General features: G+C 41.5%; 1 protein-coding gene across 9 annotated transcripts in view; it reads right to left on the bottom strand.

The window, feature by feature from the left end:
* Positions 1–17,518, bottom strand: part of CNTN1 (contactin 1) — a 166,190-nt gene that overhangs the window by 60,405 nt on the left and 88,267 nt on the right. For all 9 annotated transcript variants that reach the window (XM_082239546.1, XM_082239551.1, XM_082239545.1 and 6 more), the window contains one exon: positions 1,717–1,831. In XM_082239546.1, the coding sequence (XP_082095672.1) occupies positions 1,717–1,777 (61 nt within the window). In that variant the 5' untranslated portion in view covers positions 1,778–1,831. The remainder of the gene's footprint in view (positions 1–1,716; positions 1,832–17,518) is intronic.

Genomic DNA, 17,518 nt, shown 5'->3' with positions numbered 1-17,518 from the left:
AAATACTGTCTTTATTTTTAAAAAAGGGGAGGGATAAAGTTATCTGGCTGCTTTAATTTTCTCTTGCAATGGGGCAAGAGGGAGAAGGGATGGGAAGCATGTGAAAGAGACACGGTTTATCCATGGCCTACAAAAGCAGCAGTAAGTCCCACTGTTTTCAATAGCGCTAACTCCCAAGGTTGACTGTGCATAGGATTGCAACCTAAATTCTAAGCCAGGCATAGGCAAACTCAGCCCTCCAGATGTTTTGGGACTACAATTCCCATCATCCCTAGCTAAAAGGACCAGTGATCAGGGATGATGGGAATTGTAGTCTCAAAACATCTGAAAGGCCAAGCTTGCCTATGCCTGTTGTAAGCACAGGTATGGTTCTTAAATCCAAATATTGTTTCATTCAACCACAATTTTTGGGTGAGATTCAAAGCTCTGTGCATGCATAGAGGTTTCTTAGATTCTTCCTGTTGGGGACAGCAGTTCGCTGCTTCTCTGAAAAGATCCTTTAAAGAGCAGCAGCCAAAAGGCACAAACTATTATGGCTGGGATGATAAATTGGTGTGTCACTATTTCTCTGCCGCTAAACAATGCAAATGATAAATATATCCACTTGCAAATGTTTTTATTTAATTAGAAATATTAACCGATGGAGACAAAATTAGAGCTAAGTCTCCAAATCCATATTTCCAGATTGATCTGGAAGTTCACATTTTCAGAATAATTTCTTTCAGACTCTACTTTGCTAGTACTATGAATACTATCCTCCTCCTGCATCATTGCCACATACTGTGTTGTTTCAAAGGGAACATATTTCAATCAAAGCCGTTATAAGAAATTACCAGAACTTCACTGGGAACAAATAACAGATCCTACAGTAATAATCTGCTTCTGCTTTTAAATATTTAAATGTTTAATTATATTATCTGCTACAAGTAATTCATGAGCATTTAAGACTTAAAACATTACTCAATAAAGACAGCTCACTAATTTTCAAGGTCAAGTTTATCTTTGTTTCCTTCCCAGTTATAACAAAGAGCCTTGCAGCATTTTAATAATGAATGCCTCTGCTACAATATGTGCTTTTTTTTAGAGTTCATTTCAGATACAGGTAGTGGGCTCAAGTGCATGAAAACATAATGCCATAATAAATCTGATAGTCTTTGAGAAGCTACATATCTTTTTGATGTTTTTGCTGCAGCAGACCAACACAGCTACTCTTCTAGAAGCTGTTTTTGCCTTTGTGTATTTTGCAGAATTTGTTTATTCATAGGGTGGTTGTACTCAACAAAGCTTTACTCAGAATAAACCCATTGAGATAAACGAACATGGCTAAGTTAGGACCATTAAAACATAGTTGAATACAACCCATAATAAATAAGCATTCTTGATTAGGCATTATTGCCTAATAAAAACAAAACAAAAATCACTATGAACTCATTTTATTACAACCATATACTATTCCCCCCTCCCTTTCCTAGTTTGGCTTCCAATCCAAAGAAAATTAGGGATGAAATAGGAAAAAGCTGGGTCCTAATTAAGGCCACTTGGATTTTAGTACTTAATAAAAACAGAATGACAAATGACACAAATTATGAAAGCAAAATGAAAATTAAATAACTTGCCACGTGACAATAATTAAAGTTGTGTTTTGCTCTAGCTTTGCTCAGATACCAATGGCATTACATTTACTGGTTAACTGATTAAACACAGGGGTCATCTTACCTGCCAGGCAGAAAATGGAACAGATTGCAGCAAAATGACTGGTCAAGGGCTGCAGCTTCATCTTCACAAGTATGTTTATTCTCAAGGACGCTGACCTTCAAATCATGGGAAATAGCTGATCATAAAAAAGAATAGAGAATAATAAATTCTATTGCATTAAAGACTTCTAAGATATGCTTATCTGGCCATAACCCAACATTTGGGGGCGACTTTGCAGCCAATGGATTAAAATGTTGTTAAATCTTGGAAACGGATAATTCTGGCATCAAATCTGAAATCACATTACCATGACATAAACAGAATTTAAAAAAACCACACCCAACCAGAATAGTATGACACTGGTCAGTTGTTGATCTTTCAGAAAGGGCATGTGAGATGGCAGCTTTCTTTTTCCTCTTGTACTTCACAGAACAATAAGGTGCTATTAAAATTATTTGAACTGGCCCAAAAAATCTTCCCTGATTATGTTAGCCTAGTATGTGGCTATTAATTCAACATCTGCTTAAAAAACATTTGCACAATGGCAGTTAATGTGGAGGTGTAAATACATGGATGTGTTCACACTCTTAGTAAGGGAGTCAGAGAAGAAGGATAAAGACAAGGAAGAGGATAAACAACAAGGAAAGATTAGATGGGATAGCTCCAATCCAAGGGCCCCCAATCAGGGTGACCCACCCTGGGCCAACCTGGGGATCTCCCATCCAAATCTGGACCCAAATTAGTTCAGGGTGGGACTAATGTTTAATAAAGTTTTTTTATGTTAGAAAAGCGACAAGTGCGAAGAAACCAGAGCAATCAGGTCAAGGTATGAGAAAAGAGTCCCAGTCAAGTTAAAAGAGAAGTATTTTTAAGTGCTGGTATTCCACTTGAGCAAGGAGAATGCAGTTCATTTCATTGATAGGTTTAAGTTTGGGTTCTGGATCACTTATCAGGGTCCTCACCACCTACTTTTTTCAAGCAGTCTTAAGTTAATTTGGGGCATGGAATGGCTAGTGAGGGGGAAAATAGAAAGGAAGTGGTTGATGGCTGGGTGACAGGACCTTTTGATGATCTTCCAATGACATCAAAGGCGGTGATGGAGATTTATTCATCACTTTTGATACCTACAGATGATTTGGTAAGTATTGCTATCCGATGTGAAAGTGAGCTTTGCTCTGTTTCATATACTTCCCTTGACAGCACCATATGCACAGTGTGGTGGAAGATGGCATTTAATGAGCAAATGTCATGTAAAATTTGCTTTTTTCAAGTGAGCCTTTGAACTTTCATCTCCTGTTCTATGAAATGTAAGTTCTATATTGACAGGGAACTGTCCTGCTTGATTTCTTGTGCTGCCTTCCTGGAGTAGGTTGTCAAGCAGTGAGCTAGGCTGGCTAATGTCATTCATTATTTGGACACTTTTTGCACCCCAGGGTTACAGGTTTTGAGCACTGAGACCTGCTCAGGAACAAATCTGCAGTACTGGCAGATAATTTGGGCTTTCCTTTGGCAGAGTGTGAAACAAATGAAAATCCATCCAGGCCAATGAAAGTCAAGTGGTTGACCAAGGACCGAATCATGATGCATCTCACAGGAGAAGGATAATGTGAAATAAATCCATGTATGATGTTCTGAGTTTCTTTGGAACAATGACATAATTTCAAATATCCGCTATTACAAAGTACTTTTTTTTAATGAAAACTGCTTTCACAAACTCTTGCAAATAAGATTCTGAAATCCTACATCTACAGATTATTCTAAGGGTCTCAAAGCAAGGTCATAGCATAACACTTTACACATACAAAAACCCAACACAACTTTTCCCTACGAGGACAAACTCAGTAGGAGATTCTTTTTTCTAGATGGCGTGTTTCCTAGCAACTCTTGAACAGGGTGCCTTTTAAAAACCCGTCTCTTGCTTCTGTTGGGAATGCTTTAAAAAATCTCTTTCATTCGATGAATAAACAATACAAATTAGACCAGAAGGCAGCTGCAAGATAGAAGGGAAGAACAATCCAGGTCTCTAGTTGATTTGCAGTACTAGTATTTGTGACTTGGTTTTAAACCTTAATGCATTTGTATTTTCTAGACTTCTTATTTAATTAATAGTTTGACCTCTTTCTCACTTCCTTATCATTCTCTAGCCATTCTTTTCCTGAGCTACAAGTCCTACAAAGAAAGGGCTCAATAGATATGGAAGAACTTATTAGCTTCTACAATGCCTACACAAAACCATGAATCTTGAGCAGCATTTCGTTTTGGGATACTTTAAGACTGCATTTTGTTTGTTTGTTTTGATGCTGCTTTGACAGAAAATAACAAAAATTTGGATTCTGCAAGTCAGATGCAAATATACCATACTCTCTTTTTAATTGTCAAGCAGAATCAATTTAAAATTCCTTACTAACACTTTATGCTCAGGTTATTCAAGTGATTATCTAAAAAGATGCCAATTTACAGAAAACTGCAAAGGTATCATTAAACAATTAGAAAAGAGTGCTGTGTATTGCATCAAGAAGACTTGCGTAGCTCACCTCAGTTACCGTTGAAAGTTTAAGCAAAATTCATAAGGATACAATCCACTATTAAATATCTACATAAAGAATATTGCACACAACACTTAACTCCAGGGGTTGATGAAAATATAGAATCACTTTAACGACTGTTTTTAGGGTAGAGCTATGTGGTACATAGAGGGACGCGGGTGGCGCTGTGGGCTAAAGTCTCAGCGCCTAGGGCTTGCCGATCGAAAGGTCGGCGGTTCGAATCCCCGCGGCGGGGTGCGCTCCCGCTGCTCGGTCCCAGCGCCTGCCCACCTAGCAGTTCAAAAGCACCCCCGGGGGCAAGTAGATAAATAGGTACCGCTTACCAGCGGGAAGGTAAACGGCGTTCCGTGTGCGGCTCTGGCTTGCCAGAGCAGCGTTGTCACGCTGGCCACGTGACCCGGAAGTGTCTGCGGACAGCGCTGGCCCCCGGCCAATAGATGTGAGATGGGCGCACAAACCCCAGAGTCTGTCAAGACTGGCCCGTTCGGGCAGGGGTACCTTTACCTTTACCTATGTGGTACATATAGACAACAATACATTCATAGATGCAATAGCTGTTCCAGTTTTCCTTAATTTTACTTTTTATAAGACCTCATCATCTATAATCAGTGGGTTCACATGTGTCTGAAAAAAAATAGAGACAATAGCTTCTACAGTCATGAGAGATTCGTTTATGACACCTATCAGTAAAAAAATGGGATCAGCGTCCATGCCTTTATCTTGCCTTATAGTAGACTACAGGAAGAATGAATAGATTGTACAGATCTATACAATCACCATGTGAATGCTCCCCTCTCTCACACACAGAGCAGTTTGTTGTCACCTGGAGATTTGCTATTAATTTCAACTATGTAGTCATTTATCTACAAAAGCTCACAGATGTGGAACATATTACATATAACAATTTAACTTATTACAATAGTTTTTATTGAATAGTACACCAGCTCTATGGACAAAGTTAAGGTGCATCAGCGTGCACAGATTTTTGTGCAAGTTGAAGAATATATTTGAGAAGTGGGGCAGTAGATGCCTTATATGATACCAAGCATATATAATACCTCCTTTCTCTTTCCATTTTTAATATTCTACACATGTCTGCATTGCGATCACATTTGGTGGTTTTATTTTTTTGCAAATCACTGAATCTAGAAGATCCCAATCTTAATTCATTCTTATCTTGATTAAGAGGTTTATTTAGGTTTTTTTAAAATACAGTTCACTGTGTCATAAAAATATGTATCACAGTGGCTTACAACAATATAAAAATATAAAACCAAACAATAACACTATAAAATGTTAAAAACTGGTTAAAAAAAAAAGAAATTAAAAACAAACATCAATAGACCATTGTGGAGAAGGTAATTTTAATTGCCTGCATAGGCCTGGTGGAATAGAAAAGTTTTCAGCAGGCATTTAAAAGTTGGCACATAAGGTGCCCACTGAATCTCTATTGGCAGAGTGTTTCACGGGACTGGACGAACAACACTAAAAGCTTGGTTTCACGTTGTTGTCAAATGAGCCTCACCAACTTGGGTAATGACCAAAGATGCTCCTGCAAATTATCTTCAGTTATTGAGCTGGAATATAAGGCTTCAGACAATCCTTGAGATTTCCTGGGCCCAAATTATTCAAGGCTTTGCAAATCAATCCAAGGACCTTGAACCTGACTCGGTAGCAGATGGGTAGGCAATGTAGTTATGTTTTAACAACGGTGTCATATGTTCTTGACCAGAAGCTGCCATCAGCAATCTAGCCATCAGCTGGAACTTCTGAACCCAAGGGCAGCCCCACATAAAGCACATAGCAGTAGCGTAGCCAAGAGGTTAACAGTGCATGGACTGCAGTGCTCAGGCAATCCCTGTACAGGGATGGCCATAGTTGGCAAACCAGATGAAGCTGGTAAAAGGCACTCCTAGCCACAGAGGACACTTGGGCCTCTAGTAACAAACATGCACACCTGAGGAGCCCCCAAACTATGCACTTGGTCCTTCAGATCCCTCTGCAACCCCGTCTAAAACAGGTAACTTGCCAATTTCCCAAACACAGGAATCACTGACTCAAAGAGCCCCCGTGTTCCCATAATTCAAACACAGTTTATTAGTGTTCCTCCAGTCCACCACTGCATCCAGACATTAGTACAAAGCTTTCAGTCTCTCCTGATTCAGATGTTATGGAGAAGTAGAGCCAAGTGTCATCAGCATAGTGGTGCGCCCTTGCTCCAAAATGCTTAATAACTGCACCCACTTTGTTTAGATATAAATCTATATAATAAAATATATAAATAAATCCAACCTTGAAATGAATATGGTATATCTGAGAGTCAGAATTCAAGCTGTGATTTGCCACCCATATAAATTGGGCTGCGTATCTATCATATATCTTGAAGTCCAGTCATTTAAATATTTGCCACACATAGCTTCACAACAAGTTTTATGACCTGGATGTGTCAGTTGTCATTACCAAAGAAAAATTCATGTAGGGGCAGATATTAGTGTTTTGAAAGAGTGATCTCATTCTATCAAACTTGTGTTAGTTCCATTATGATTATTTATATAATTAACACTACAACTGCAAAATAATGTAGCTCATCTTGTTGGTCTACCACTGTCTTCAAGACTTCTCACTTATATAGTTTCATTGTCATAATTGGTTGCTTCAATTCAAAGATAAACGTAAAACTACTTACGTAAGTTGGTGACAATCACTATTTCTTGTCAGAGTGAATTCCATCATTTAGCTAGTTTAACTAACTTTCGAGCATTTCAGTGAAATGGCTGCAAGTAGAACTTAAACTCAGTGGCGTAGCGTGGGGGGTGCAGGGGGGGCCGGCCGCACCGGGCGCAACATCTGGGGTTAGGGCAAATCCACAGGTTAGGGGGCGCAAATCCACAGGTTAGGGGGCGCAAATCCACGGGTTAGGGGGCGCAAATTACTTTCCTTGCCCCGGGTGCTGACAACCCACGCTACGCCACTGCTTAAACTGCACTGTGATTTCCACAGCCACCCAATTATGAGAATGAGAAGCACACTGTGAATCACATACAGTGGTACCTCGGTTTAAGTACTTAATACGTTCCGGAGGTCCGTTCTTAACCTGAAACTGTTCTTAACCTGAAGCACCACTTTAGCTAATGGGGCCTCCTGCTGCTGCCGCGCCGCTGGAGCCCGATTTCTGTTCTTATCCTGAAGCAAAGTTCTTAACCTGAAGCACTGTTTCTGGTTTAGTGGAGTGTGTAACCTGAAGCGTCTGTAACCTGAAGCGTCTGTACCCCGAGGTACCACTGTATTACATTTACTTGACAATTCTTGAGATTTTGGGTAAACTGTCATCAGAGTGGCTTTGAAGGTTGACACTGGCTAAGGAACCATGAATATGAGGATGAAATTTGGTACTTCTTCATGAACAGTCAATTCTGACCTCCAAAAACATTAAGAATTGGCAATAAATGCTATCCACTGAATTTCTGAAATATTTCATAACATTTAGCACAGTTTAACATTTTAAAAAAGCATAGTTTATATATTCCACAAGCCCTACAATTTAAACTAGATGTAATTTAAATGTCATTCCTAAATATTTTAACTCGAATATGCCGTAGAAAACCCTGACTCTGTAAAAAGACTTACACATATATGATGAAATAGCCATAAAGCAATAGAAACCACAGATAGCATGCCACCTTTTCTGGGTAGTTCTCATGTTAAGTGATAATAAATGACTGAATAATATATGATCCAAAATGTGCTGGCTTGTGGAAAAACAGTTTAATATTAGACGATGCATACTATGCTGTGTTCTGGATGGTGGAAAAGTCCAGCACAGGGGTAGGTATTGTTCACTTCCAAGCAAATGTCAAGTTCTGCTTGCCAAGCCAATTTCAGAACACCAGGACAGTTATCCAAACATTGTTGTTCCTTTTACGCTGGTGGCAAACTTCCTGTGTCATGAAAGCATCCAGGGGCAGCTCAGTTCCAAAACATCACTGTGCCAAAACAGTTTGTCCCACTTACAGTAAGTAGTAGCAAACCAAGTCACACACGTCAGCTTCCTTTTCTGTTAAAGGTTTTGCCTTAGAAGTTCTATTTTCTACTTCTCTTTACCTACAGAAAAGACAGTTCCCTATCATAGACTTAGACATTCGTAGTTTCTCCATCCCAACCTAAAAGGTTTTTAAAACCTTTTAGGAAATATAGGTATGTTCAGTATCTTGAAACAAGATATACAAGTCCCTATATGCAAACATGATTTATTTTCTTATTGTTTAATCAACTGTTGGTCACAATAATAATACATATTTGTACAATATTTGATGGCCCGATAAAAATCACATGAAATGTAGAGAGGTAGCAGTTAAGATTGTTTAAAGGTAAGGGGACCCCTGACCATTAGGTCCAGCCACGGACGACTCTTGGGTTGCTGCACTCATCTCGTTTTACTGGCCTAGGGAGCCGACGTATAGCTTCCAGGTCATGTGGCCAGCATGACTAAGCCGCTTCTGGTGAACCATAGCCGCGCACGGAAACGCCGTTTACCATTCCACCGGAGCGGTACCTATTTATCTACTTGCACTTTGACGTGCTTTCAAACTGCTAGGTTGGCAGGAGCAGGGACCAGGCAACGGGAGCTCACCCCATCACAGGGATTCAAACCGCTGACCTTCTGATCAGCAAGCCCTAGGCTCTGTGGTTTAGACCACAGTGCCACCCGCTGTGTTTATGCCCATTCAAAAGGTATTAATGTTGTGGAAATTAGCAACATAAGGTATGCTTATATGTATAATTAAAAATCAGATCAGTGAAGGAAGAAAATTTGAAGTAATATCAACATATGATTGTTCATTCAAATATTATGTAAGTGAAAACCATTTCTTCTCAAATTTTTCTTGCTGTTCTTTTACCCTGATATAAATAATAGGATCCATTATTACTGCTCTAAGCCTTATCCTTAAGTCATCTATGCTGTGTAGAAATTATCCCTACCACATTAAAAAGTACTCACTCTAGCCTATTTTAATGAACACTAAATAGCCAAATTTTGTTAGTAACGAAGGTTCTAGTATCACAGGTTGAGGTAATAGCATAATTATGATATGGGTATTGCAAAATATAAAAAGAACAGCATTAATGTTGGGGGGACGGGGACATTCTGAGAAAACACTGTTGACTTGTTCAAATGTAATGCTAAATCATAATTTAACACCATGTGAATAAACCTGCTTGAGCCTTGGCTTCAAGTGCACTGTAGTGTAAAACTACCCTGAGTTTGCCATGATGTCTGACAATAAGTCCTCTATTTCTCATTTTGTCTGAACTAGGACACTTTAAACTTTCTGGTCTGATTGCTTAAACTGCAAAGGGAGGAGTAAAGGGACTTACGAAGCAGAGATGGGGACTACCATTTTATCATCTATTTGGGGCTGTGACCTGGTCATGGATAAAATAAGGTGCTTTGATAGATGCATCAAGCCCCAATATCATTCTTCAGAAATTTTCCATCAGTGGATTCTGACCAGGAACCAGATCTCCTCTCTTTAGCTACCTTGTGCCGAACTATAGCATTCTGTTCTACAGTTGGGGACTGTCAGGATGGCATGCTTGGAATTCTCACTTGCTGGACCTTGTCATGGTGAGTGGGCTTGCACGTTCCTATGACCCTTGTGAGTGAAGCCGTCGGGAGTATCGTACTCCCAGCAGGGACACCCAAGGTGGTAAAGTCAAAGGGGAGGAGCTAGACAAAGAATGTTCCAAGAAGTCCTCAATGGCAGAACAGGTAGAAGATAACCAGTGGTATGTTACAATGGCTGTGAAGGTGGATGAAGGCAGCAGCAGATAATAATCTACCAGTCATCGTGATACTCATACCATCAGAATAGAGCCTTACTGTAAAGACGATGCGTTGGTCAGCGTGCACTGACCTACACACATAAAACAAATTCATGCACAGGTGTCTTCCAAAACCCCATCCCAAACCCAAACTCAAAAATGTGCCATGGTGATCGGCAAATGGTAACGGAGGCAGGACAGTGAAATCTGGAAGCCCTTGTCATGAACCGGCACATTGGTGGTGGATACAGATTCAGTTGTTCTGACTCAAGGAATGAATTTTAACACAATAGTTGGACAAGATTTGGATCTGTGCCCTGGGGCTATGGGGAAAGAAGAAATTGGCAACAGCAACCAGAACATAATCTTACTTTTCACTAGATGTGCAGCACACTACCTTGCTATTACCAACACACTCTTGACAAAATATAAATTTAAAATCTCATGTAGGCAGCCTCGATCAAACCACTGGCATCTCTTAGACTATGTAATTGTCCAAGCTGAAGATCGCTATGATGTGCTCCTTACTAGAGCTATGACAAGTGGCAATGACTGCTGGACAGATCACTGATTAATATGTTCCAAGATGGCTATCAAGGTTAGACCTCAATGAAGGTTTCAAGGAACGAAACCAAGGCGCAAAATGAACACTCAAGCCCTTCAAGATCCTATTAAGTGTGATGGCTTCCAAACGACTCTTAAGGACTATCTGCTTTTGGAGTTCCCTGATAACATCGTGGAACACTGGACCTAGCTAAAAACATCCATTATTGCAGCCTCTGAACAAACTATTGGATACCAAACCAAGAAACACCAGGATGGGGACTTCCGTTTGGTTGCCCGGTAATGGCAGTTGGGAGCTCTTTCGGCTGAAAGAGCCCCAGTGCAATCCCTCTGCAGTGCCACAAATTCAACTCAGTGTCATAACATTGGAAATTGTTGATCACTTCTCATACCTGGCCTACCATAAGGGGTCAACATTGATGCCGAAATCCAGCATCGCCTGAGCTCTGTGAGTGCAGCTTTCTCACGATTGAAATGCAGAGCATTTGAGGACTGGGGCATTCACAGGGAAACCAAAATGCTTATTTACAAAGCTATTGTACTACCATCTCCAACTCCTTGAAAGATTCCATCAACGGTGTCTCCCAAAAAAATTACACATCACTTGGGAAGACAGGCAAACTAATGCCAGTGTACTAGAAAAAGCAAAGATCACCAGTGTCAATGCAATTATCCTTCAACATCAACTTCGATGGACCTGTCATGTTGTTCGGATGCCTGATTATCGTCTTTCAAAGCAACTACTCTATTCTGGACTTAAAAATGGAAAGCGTAATGCTAGTGGTCAACAAAAGAGGTTTAAAGACTCTCTCAAGGCAAATCTAAAAAAATGTAATATAAACACTGACAATTGGGAAACACTGGCCTGCAAGCACTCCAACTGGAGAAGAGCCCTTACCAAAGCTGTCATGGGTTTTGAAGACGCTTGAACTCAGGACAAAAGGGAGAAAGGTGCGAAGAGGAAGGCACGTTTGGCAAACCCTCACCATGATCAACTACAATCCGGAAACCTATGTCCCCACTGTGGAAGGACATGTGGATCCAGAACTGGCCTCCACAGTCACTTACAGACTCACTGTTAAGACTGTGTTCATGGAAGGCAATCTTACTCGGCTATGAGTGATCATAGAAGAAGAACAGGCAGCAGCTTGGAACTGCTTCAAGAGTGCTTGGAGCTTACAGATGAGGATTTGAATAAGATGACGTCAATGGCCTGGCAGATATTGCTCACAGTGAGAAATGTTTGCCTTTTGGAGATTAGGAGACAGTTGCTCCATCTGTTATTTTTCTTCTGCACATCTAAACAAAGTACAGTCCATTTACCAAATCTCCATTAACACTACATTCACACAGAACTGTCAGTTTTGTGTGTATTCATGCGTGTATTGCCCCAAAATCCATTTATATTCATTTGAATAATCTAGTCCCTTTGGGGGAATACTGCATTTATATTCAGAAGTGAAACTGCTCATAGCTTTATTTGCCCCACCTGGAGCCTTGCTCTACTTGCAGGCCTGGCCCAAAACATTTGGGAACCTGAGCTGAATCACAAAATGGTGCCTCCTGCCCAGCAAGGGAAAAGGAGGGTGAGTGAAGATCTACATCAGAAACAAAGGGGAGGGAATCAAATCAACCAACAGTTGAATTGGGAATCAAAGGACATTGTAAGAGGGAAAGGGGCACACCTTGGATCATCACAATGGATGGGTACAGAAGAGCACAGGAGACCTCAGAGCACAGCCCCACCATTTCCTCCCCTAGAGCTGGGAGGAGACCAACAGTGCCTCCTATTTGACAAGAGATGGAGGGGGCAGGACTGCTGAGGAGGTGGCAGAACCAGTCTCCAAGGAGTGCACCATAGCCATTGCTGCCACTGTAGTGGCAGCAGTAGGTGATGCATTCCTGGGAGGCCAGTACTTCTACCCCTGTGGATTCTGCTGCCCAAGGCAGTTGCCTCACTTTGTCTCAGGTGTGGGCCAGCCCTGCCTTCTTGCGCAGGGTAATAAAAGATCCCAAACTCAATTTTGGTGGAGTTATTTTGGAGTAAGGAACTGAAAGCAGGTATTCAAGTGGTACCTTGAGTTACAGATGCTTCAGGTTACAGACACCGCTAACCCAGAAATAGTACCTCGGGTTAAGAACTTTGCTTCAGGGTGAGAACAGAAATTGAGTGGTGGCGGTGCGGCAGCAGCAGGAGGCCCCATTAGCTAAAGTGGTACCTCAGGTTAAGAACAGTTTCAGGTTAAGAACGGACCTCCAGAACGAATTAAGTTCTTAACCCGAGGTACCACTGTACTAGGAAGGCAATGTTAACAAATGGGGTGTTAGGGGAGGGGTAGTAGCACTGGTGGGGAACACGCCATGCTCCTTCTGGGGTAGTTTGTCCACCTTTGGTCCCCACTCTGCATTCAGCTCTCACCTGTGGCTCCTAGATGCTATCAGGAACCCCAGAAACAGTTTATACTGGTTGGCTAAACCAGGTGAGGGTAGCCAATGAGTCTCAAACCCTTGCTGGGTTAGGGAGTTCCCTGCATACAAAGACAGGTTCTGGTGGGTTGAGTGGATGAGACCAATAGTGGGTCCAACAGTCAAGAAGATGGTTTCTGCATGTTCTGTAGAGGGAATTGAGGGGCTAATGGGTTTTGTCAACCTGGGATGGTAGTCCATCTAGGAAAAGGAAAATGCTGGTACTAAATCTCCACTGCCTTGTGGGATATGTTTAGAAAAGAAGGCTAAGGAGTAAACTCTACACAAAACCAAAGTGGAGTCCCTAACATGGTTTGATGGCACTTTTTATGACTTCTGGCAACTCCTGCAGCCCAACTGGTGCCAAGTGTATTGCTCTGCTTTCCTTTTGACCATGTCAGTGAGTCTAGGAGGCTTGTCTGGGCAGCCCAGGACCTCAATACACACTGCCCAAGCTTGCACCCCAGACTTAGGTGCTGTTAGCACAGCAGTTTGATTTCACCCCAGAGGCACACTCCATTGTGTCTTAAGATGCCAACAACAAAAGTTAACAAAGCCAAAAAAAGAAAGCATTCCAACTACATCGAACCTGATGTAACCATTTAGAAAAGACACAAGCCCTATTCATGCAATCACATGAGAGACAAAGCAAGTACCCACTCACTGGCCTGCTCCTACCTGCTCTTCATTCATTTTAAGTGGATGAGCCAAGAGGAAGCCATTGAGCAGGACCTCATTCTCCCATTAAGTGATTTTAATCACATGAGAGGCTAACACCTGAATAGGGGTACACTGCCTGTGTCACCCATAATATGACTGAATGAACGAACAACTGTACTATATTCTGTACAGTATAGTACAGAATCTAACTCTAATAAGATTAAAACTAGCTTAAAGTTTGAATATGACAGAAAATCGGTCTGGAGATTAACCCTGAGTATTTTAATATCACAGCAGTATAAAATGGGAGGCTTTTTTTAAAAGAAGCCATTATAAAATGGCACTGATCTGTAACACTTCAAGACCATGATTTGAGAATGCATGCATTAAAAGATGGAAAGAGATTCAATATATGTTTCTCAAGCTTGAGATCTTTTAAGCTGCATTTCCCTGCCATGATTTAATTTTTATATATATATATATATATATATATATATATATATATATATATATATATATATATATATTTGCTTTCGTAGATTTTCACGGGTACAGGAATGCACGTTTTGGTGTCTTCGGGTGTATTCCCGTGTAAGAGTTGGGGTGTCTGGGCGACGTTTCGACGAGGTCTCACTCGTCATCTTCAGGCTGGTGCTTTCGGCTTCTTGTTACTGGAACAGAGCAGGATCTTAGTGTTTGAGTTCCTATAAATACTGTTGAGGGGGTGTGGTGTATAGCCTCCAACGTTCTGGGCAGAGAGGAAGTTCCTAGATTAGTGTGCCTTTTCTTCTTTTGTTCCTTAATTACTTGAGGGATATCTTGAGTGATTTCATGAGTGATATTCTGAATACCACTTAGGTGGGTCATTAAGTGTGGATTAGTTGCTAAAGCTTTCGTGTCTTGACCTCTTGAGCTTGTGAAGAGTTTTTCGAAGATGGCTGTGCTGCATTTAGTTGTGCTCTGGCTTGGCTTCGTGTATAGGGGCGAGCTGTGGTTTTGTGCCCTGTGCCAGCCAGATCTGTGTAGGGATTGCAGGGGGGTGCAGCATCCGGAGGTGCCACTATAGTTTGGCTACTGGATGGAGTTTGTAATTTATCTGTGGAGAGGGTCTGGGTTTGGGTCTGGTGTGGTTGATTGGTGACGGCGTTCTGTGTGCCTCTGGTTCTGGTGTCGGTTTTTGTGGGGAGGGCTAATTTCCAGATGTCTGGCAGGCGGGACGTGTCGTCACGCTTGTTCATGTTGTGAGGGTGTTTCTCTATCTCGATGGCTTCCATGATTATTCTCTTGTGGTGATGTTCCATGTTAAAGAGCAATTTGGAATCTGCAAAATTAATTTCGTGTCCTGTTTCTTTCATGTGTTGGAAAAGAGAGGAAGTTTTTTCTTCTTTTTTGACGGCATTCTTGTGTTCTGCGATACGTGCATTTATTCGTCTGTTTGTTTGTCCAATGTACGTGGCTGGGCAGACTTTGCAGGGTATTTCATAGACCCCTTGGTTTTCCAACTGGATTTTGTCTTTGGGGTTTCTGAGGATATTGGCTATTTTTTGGTTGGTGCAGAAGGCTGTTTTGATATTGTGTTTATGGAGGATTTTGCTAATTTTATCTGTAGTGCCCTTGATATAAGGAAGGAGGGCCATGCCATTGTTTTCTTCTGTGTCTTGGTTTTTGGGGGGTGTTTCTTTTTGGATTAGCTTGGTAACCCTGTTTTGCTGGTATCCATTGGCGATTAACACATTAGAGAGATTCTGTAACTCAGTTGTCAAGTGGTCTTTGTCAGCCAGGCGTTTGGTTCTGGAGATGAGAGTCTTGGCTACGGAGTTTATTTGTGCAGGGTGGTGGTGTGATTGTGCATGTAAGTAGCGGTTGGTGTGTGTTTTTTTCCGGTAGATAGTGTGTCCTAGGGAGCCATCAGGTTTTTTGTAGATTAGGACGTCAAGGAAGGGGAGTTGGTTGTTGTCTTCTATTTCCATAGTGAATTGTATTTTGGGGTGTAGGCTGTTGAGATGTGTGAGGAAGCTATCTAGTTTTTCTTTCCCGTGTGGCCAAATTACAAAGGTGTCGTCAACATATCTGAGCCAAAGTTTGGGTTTGTGTTCTGACTTATCTAAAGCATTGGTTTCAAAGTGTTCCATGTACAAATTTGCGATGACAGGTGAGAGGGGTGATCCCATAGGTGCTCCTTCTATCTGTTTGTATCTTTGTCCATTGTGGATGAAGTACGTGTTGGTTAGGCAGTGGTTGGTCAGGTCCAGGATGTATTCGGGGGGATTGTATTTGTTTTGAATGGCTGTCAAGGCTTCATTAATGGGCACTTGAGTGAAGAGAGATACAACATCGAAGCTCACAAGTAGGTCATCGGGATGTAGGTTTTGCTTCTTTATTGTTTCTATGAACTGGAAGGAGTTAGTAACGTGTGAAGCGATGGATTCTGCATAGGGCTGAAGTTGCTTAGCGAGAAATTTAGCGAGATTTTGTAGAGGTGAGCCTATGGAGCTGACTATTGGTCTGAGTGGTGTTCCTTCTTTGTGTATCTTGGGGAGACCGTAGAGTTTGGGGCATCTGGATGATTTTTCTCTGGGGATGATTCTTAGCTGGATTTCTTCACTGATAGGAGAGGCTTTTATTTTGGATTTGGTGGTTTTTTCCAGATAGGTGGTGGGATCTGTTTTTATAGGTTGGTAGGTAGGGTCTTGGAGTAGATTTGATAGTTTTGCTTGGTAGTCCGATGTGTTCATCACAACAGTGGCATTGCCTTTGTCTGCTGGGAGAATGATTATGTTGTTGTCTTTCCTCAGGTTGGTGAGTGCTTTCTGTTCTTCTTTGTGTAAATTGCTTCTGGGTGGTTTGCTGGAGCAGAGGATGTTGGTGACTTCAAGTCTGATTTTATTGGCTTCATCTGGGTCGATTTTGGTTAGGCTAGCTTCGACTCCGCATATGATGTTTTCCGTGGGGATGCGTCTCGGGGCGACTGCAAAGTTGAAACCTTTGGAGAGTACTTTGGTTTCAGTTTGGGTGAGGATCCTGTCTGATATGTTATGTACTGTTTGTTTCATGGGTTGTTGTGGAGGGTGGCTGGGCTTCTGGCGTTTCTCTAGTTTGTAGAGTTTGTTGGTGTGTCTGTCTGTCTTATGTGAGGTCTCAGTTTCAGCTCTCCAGACGGCTAGTTGTTTGCATTTGTCCCAGAGTGCAGGGTGGATTTTGTTACAGAGTTTGAGGTGAAGAGTGAGCAGATCTTTGTTGGTTTGGTTTAGTAGGTATCTTTTCTTATGTATTTCGTTTCTGATTAGGGATAGTTCAGTTCGTTTCAGGACCCTTTCGGTAGCTGGGGTTTTAGAGTGGAATTTAAGTTGGAAGCATGTGGGAGTTAAGTTGTTGTCTCGGCAGTTGCGTAGGAACAGGAGATCACATAAGATGGTGGCTCTTCGGATTTCTAGTTTCTCGTAGGTTCTCGTCAGCTGGAAGGCAGTTGATGTTGGTATCTGCATTCCTCTTGCTAACCTAGAACTGTTATGCCAGAGATTGGACAAGGAACCTTCTCCATGCAGAGCCTATGTCCTACTGGTCAGCTGTAGCTTTGCATGCATGTTTTGGGACAAATGGAATGTCTCCAATTTTTCATGTATCCACTTGGGTGAAGTTAGGTGGAAAATGTAATTTTTCCATCCGGAGCTCCAGATATTAACCTAATGATAAATATACCACTTTAGATATATATTGGCCCTAGCAATGTTTTGGGGATTTTGGAAACATGCTGTTTTCTGAAA

The sequence above is a fragment of the Podarcis vaucheri genome (assembly GCF_965113315.1).
Source record: "Podarcis vaucheri genome assembly, chromosome: 10".
Classification (NCBI taxonomy): Eukaryota; Metazoa; Chordata; class Lepidosauria; order Squamata; family Lacertidae; genus Podarcis; species Podarcis vaucheri.
The sequence above is the reverse complement of the archived record's forward strand: the minus strand, read 5'-3'. Positions and strand labels throughout refer to the sequence as shown.